Source organism: Pinus tabuliformis, chromosome 2_2, assembly GCF_031772625.1.
Source record: "Pinus tabuliformis cultivar Carrire ecotype Pingquan chromosome 2_2, CPIR1, whole genome shotgun sequence".
Classification (NCBI taxonomy): domain Eukaryota; kingdom Viridiplantae; phylum Streptophyta; class Pinopsida; order Pinales; family Pinaceae; genus Pinus; species Pinus tabuliformis.
Window position 1 is genome coordinate 926,619,278 of NC_142300.1, and position 5,156 is coordinate 926,624,433.

At 37.2% G+C, this 5,156-nt stretch overlaps 1 protein-coding gene across 1 annotated transcript; it reads right to left on the minus strand.

Moving 5' to 3' along the window:
* Positions 1–4,431: 4,431 nt before the first annotated feature.
* LOC149196124 (uncharacterized) lies at positions 4,432–4,935 on the minus strand. The gene has a single exon (XM_089408181.1). The coding sequence runs from the start codon at positions 4,933–4,935 to the stop codon at positions 4,432–4,434; it is 504 nt and encodes a 167-aa protein (XP_089264307.1).
* Between the last annotated feature and the right edge of the window lie 221 nt (positions 4,936–5,156).

A 5,156-nucleotide genomic window follows, 5' to 3' on the forward strand; every position in this document is an offset into this window, starting at 1 on the left:
CTTCTTGACCAATTGTTCTTTTCCCTACAAGAATTCAACTTTAAGAGCTAGGTCATTCATTTTCCGATTAAACCACCTCTTCCCTTTAGGTTGAAGTGTTGTTACTGTGGAAACCACTTCCTCTGTATTCTCCAGTTTTAGGCCTCTAACCTCTGTTTGATTCCTGTTCAAATTTCGGACAAATTCCAAAGCAACATTTTCATCTGACTCCATGAGTCGCTCGAAGAATGCGATCCACTCTGCTTCTCTGGAGATTTGATATGATTTCGAGCATTTTTCCAAAGCCTCTGTGGAATTTGTTTCATGCCTTACCACTACTCACCCCATCCTTCATTTTTACGGACCCTTCACAATTACTATGAACTTACGCCTACTTACCGTCACAATTCCTAAAAAGTATGTGCAATGAGGGTGCAGAGCTACGTCGGGGCAGATATCAGGGTGATAGGAGAGGATATCAAGTCAGAAAGTTGTGCAACGCGAGTTATCATTTCATCATTAATTCAAAGGTGTGAAAATATGACTTGGATATTGTTAGAATTAATGAGGTAATTAATCATGTTGTGCGGTAATGATTAATGGGTATTGTCACTTTAAAGTGGGTTATATCACAGATCACAAAATGTTTTGTCACCCCCCCCCAACTTAAATGCAAAGGTCGTCCATGGTTGTCGAAACTAAATGATGTATTAATTTCCATTATTACTAAATAAAGAAGAAAACAATATTCCTCTTTTGAATGGCTTATTGGAGGGTGATTTGATTGATGCCGACAGTGGAGTGATGGTGATGGTGATTATTGAAGCGGACAACTGAAACTTCATCGGACCGACTGTTATAGGTGTAATAGCAAAATAATTTATCCATGATGGTTGAATAATGTTCGCATCAATGCTTTATTATAACAGTGTATTCCTTTGAGACATTACAATTTTGTGCCTACAAAAGAATTCTCCAAATAATACAATGAAAATAAAAGCGGGCTTATGAAAAGCATGATGTATCCTAGATGTCATTCCGTTACAAAAATTCTTAGAAGGAAAAATGTGTATCATCTGCCACAAATTGGTTTTCAACTGGTACAATTATCTACCTGCGCCCGACAAGAGGTTTTCATAGGCATAATTATTTATTTATATATATTTTTTCTTCAATTTTTTTCTTTTATTATTATTTTTATCTCTCTTTTCGGTGTATGAGTTGCCAACAGAAGTTGGTTTTCAACTGCTACACTTATTGGAATTTAAGAATTTGATAGCACAGGAGAATTTTCCCCTGCTCTCATCACTTGGAGATTAGATCCTGAGACAATGTTAACAAATGAATCCTTTGAGGTTGGTTTATGATATAACCGAAGACAATGCCCATTGGCAAGCAATGGCACTTTGGCACTGTCTATGGTAACTAATCTCATGGTCCCATTGTCAAAGATTGTATCTACCTCATAAGGACCTAACCACCTGGTGCAGAGCTTCCTCTTGAAGTATTTGAATCGTGAATCGTACAGTAGAGCCCAATCGTCTTTGTGAAACATCTTCTTTTTTCATAAAATTGTCATGCCACTTATCTCTTTGTTGTTGGATGGCAACCAATCTCTTCTCATCTAGTTCATTTAACTGGTTCAACTGATGTTTCTGAGTTGTATTCAAATCCAAGTTCACTTGCAATGTTGTTTTGAGTGTTTTTATTTCGAACTCAATGGGAAATAATGGGTTTTTACCATACACCAATTCATATGGTGAAAATCCAGTAGTATTTCTCCGTGTATTTCTATATTCCCATAGTGCTTCTGGAATTTTATCAACCCAACTCCTCCGATGGCTGGATACAATCTTAGTGAGAATTCCTTCTATAACCTTATTAGTGCTCTCCACTTGACCATTTTCCTCGGGATGATACGGTGAAGTAATTTTGTGACAAATCGTGAATTTCTCAACCAATCTCTGGATCAAATGAGATGTGAACTTTGGTCCTCCATCTGGCACTATTTCTCTAGGTACCCCAAAGTGAACAAAAATGTCTTCAAATAAGAAATCTAAAACAACCTGTTCAGTTGCCCTGGTTAGTGCCTTTGCTTCAACCCATTTTGTGACATAGTCTGTACAGACTAGAATGTAGGACTTCTACTGAGATGAAGGATTAATTGGTCCTACAAAGTCTAAGGCCCACTTCTCAAATGGTTCCAAGACTATTTGAGGTTGTAACGACATTTCATCTGACTAGAGTGGTTGACCCATTCTCTAACAATTGTCACATCCCTTCACAAATTTCTTTGCATCTTGGAATATGTTAAGCCAATAATATCATGTTGAAAGCACTTTATGCCTTGTCCTTTTGTCAGCAAAGTGTCCTCCATAAGGTTCTTCATGGCAGGCTTTGAGGATGTCAAAAATCTCATCCTCTCTCACACAACACCTGATCTGATGATCTGGCCCTGTGTAGTAGAGGTATCCCTCTACCCAAGAGTATCTTGCACTCTGTTGAACAATCTTCTTCTTTTCTTTTGAGGGCAGATGTTGTGGAAATCTCCCTGCAGCAAGGTAGTTAGCTATGTCTACATACCACAGTGAGTGAGTTGAAATAGCAAAAATATATTCATTTGGAAAAGAATCCTCAACGAGCATGCAATCACTATTGACAGTTAGCCTAGAAATAAAATCAACCACTACATTATCTTTTCCAGGTTTATCTAAGATTGTTATATCAAATTCTTGTAACAACAACAACCAACGTGTAACCCTACCATTAGTAACATGTTTATTCATTAAGAAATGAATGGCAGAGTGGTCAGTGTGCACAAATACTTGATAACCTGTAATGTAGTGTCTAAATTTATTAATGGCATGCACTACTGCAAGAAACTCTTTTTCTATAACTGTATAATTTAAATCTGCTGGAGTCAGATTCTTGTTGATGTAGTAGATGGCATATGGCTTCTTGTCTTCTATTTGACCTAACACAACTCCCACAACAATATCAGATGCATTTGTTGCTATGTGAAACAGAAAGTCCCAGTTCGGTCCTTGCAAAATAGGGGTTGTTGATACACACTTCTTTAACTCGGTAAAAGCATGTTCACATTTCCCTGTCCAAACAAATTCCATATCTTTAGTAAGAAGAGAAAATAATGGATATACAATCTTTGAAAAAAATCAATAAACTTCTTGTAATACCCTGCATGTCCCAAAAAACTATGTACCTCCTTCTGTGTTTTGGGAGTTGGAATTTTTAGAATTACTTTTATCTTAGTAGGGTCTACTTTTATTCCTGTAGCAGAAATATAATGCCCAAGAACAATTCCTTCATTCATCATCATGTGACATTTTTCAGTGCTTAAAGCAACATTAGTTTGCTCACATCGCTCTAGCACTTTTTCGAGATTGGCTAATGCTGGTTCAAAATCATCACCATAAGGTGTAAAGTCATCCATGAATACTTCTAAATAGTCATTTAGCAAATCTGCAAATATCCCCAATATTTCCCTTTGGAAGGTTGTTGGCACATTACAAAGTCCAAAAGGGAGAACTTTGTATGCAAAAGTCCCCCAAGGGCAAGTAAAGGTGGTTTTATCCTGATCCTCTGGGGAAATCTGTATCTGATTATAACCACTAAACCCATCTAGAAATGAAAAGAATTTTTTTCCAGATAAGGTGTCAAGGACCTGATCTATAAATGACAATTGGAAATGGTCCTTTTTATTGGCTTTTTTAAGTTCTTTGTAATCTACACAAATCCTCCACTTGTCGTTCTTTTTAGGAACAATAACAAGTGGAGATACCTATTGGTTGTCGGAAATGGGATAAATGAGGTTAGAATTTAGAAGCTTTTGCAGTTCTTCTTTTACTACTTCTTTAAGTGTTGAGTTCATGGGTCGATGTGGTTGCCTAACTGGATTGCAAATTTCCTTCAAGTAGACGTGGTGGGTACACACGTTAGGGTGAATGCCTTTCATATTTGTGTAATCCCATACGAATGCCTTTTTATGTCTCTGTAACAGCTGTAACAACATCATGTTCCTTTTGGGAGTCACATTAGGATTAATATTCAAACTTTTGCTTGGCTCTATTTTGACTAGAATTCTCTTGAGAATGGGGGTTGTTTTCATATGTTCTAGACTCAAGTCATCCAAGGTATCTTCTACCCCTAAATCATCAATAGAATTAACATCAAGGGAATTACTGATAAAGCCATTGATAATATCATCCTTGGTTTCATCCTTAAAATATTGGGCTTTGCCAAGAGTGAGGAGTGGTTGAGAATGATTTGTTTCAGGCTCAAATTCATCCCATAAGGGATTTTCCAAATCCTTACTTGGTTTCGCATGAGGATAAATGTTGAGGTTCTTTGTGGCTTGACCATTTGAAATCGTCATAAAGCCCAACCTACAATCTGTGAATGCATTTGCAGTGGCCAACCAAGGCCTTTCTAATATCAAGGTTGTCTCCCCAGATTTGATTTGGTTTGCAAAATAAGAAAGTCTGTTGGATACCTCCAGGAATCCACTATGATGACTATGTCCTCTACCACTCCTTCAGGTTTAACACGTGACCTATCTGCTAGTTCTAGCACTGTAGGTGTTTGTCTCAGCCCGTGCAGTCCTAAAGTGGTGAATATTTCTTTAGTCATTACATTGATTGTTTCCCCTAAATCAATTAATGTATTCGGAATGGGATTCCCATCAATATAAACAGTGACTGTAGGATTCCCCGGGTCATTGTATTTGGCCAAAAGAGGTTGACCAATCATTAGTTCTAACAATTTTCCCATCACATGGATGGTAACAGGATCTTTGGGCTTCCTTCCAGGTTTCTTAACACATAGGTCTCTTACTGTTTTCGCATAGATGGGAACATCCTTAATGGCTTGCAGCAAGGGAATCCTTATGTGTATATTTTTTAACTCCTTGAGAAAATCAGATTCAGGTTGTGGAATCATCCTAGTTTCAGCTAGTATTTGCAGATATGGAGGATCCTTGGTTACTATAACAATTTTATTGTTTTTTACATATGTGTCAACATTATTTGAATAAGATGTTACAGGTGTAGCAGTTTCATCAAAATATAAAGGATCATACCTAGGTGATTCACCTTCCTCTTCAGTGACAATAGGGGAGGTTTTCGAGTTTACTACTTTTCCTTATCAGGTTGATCTTGTTA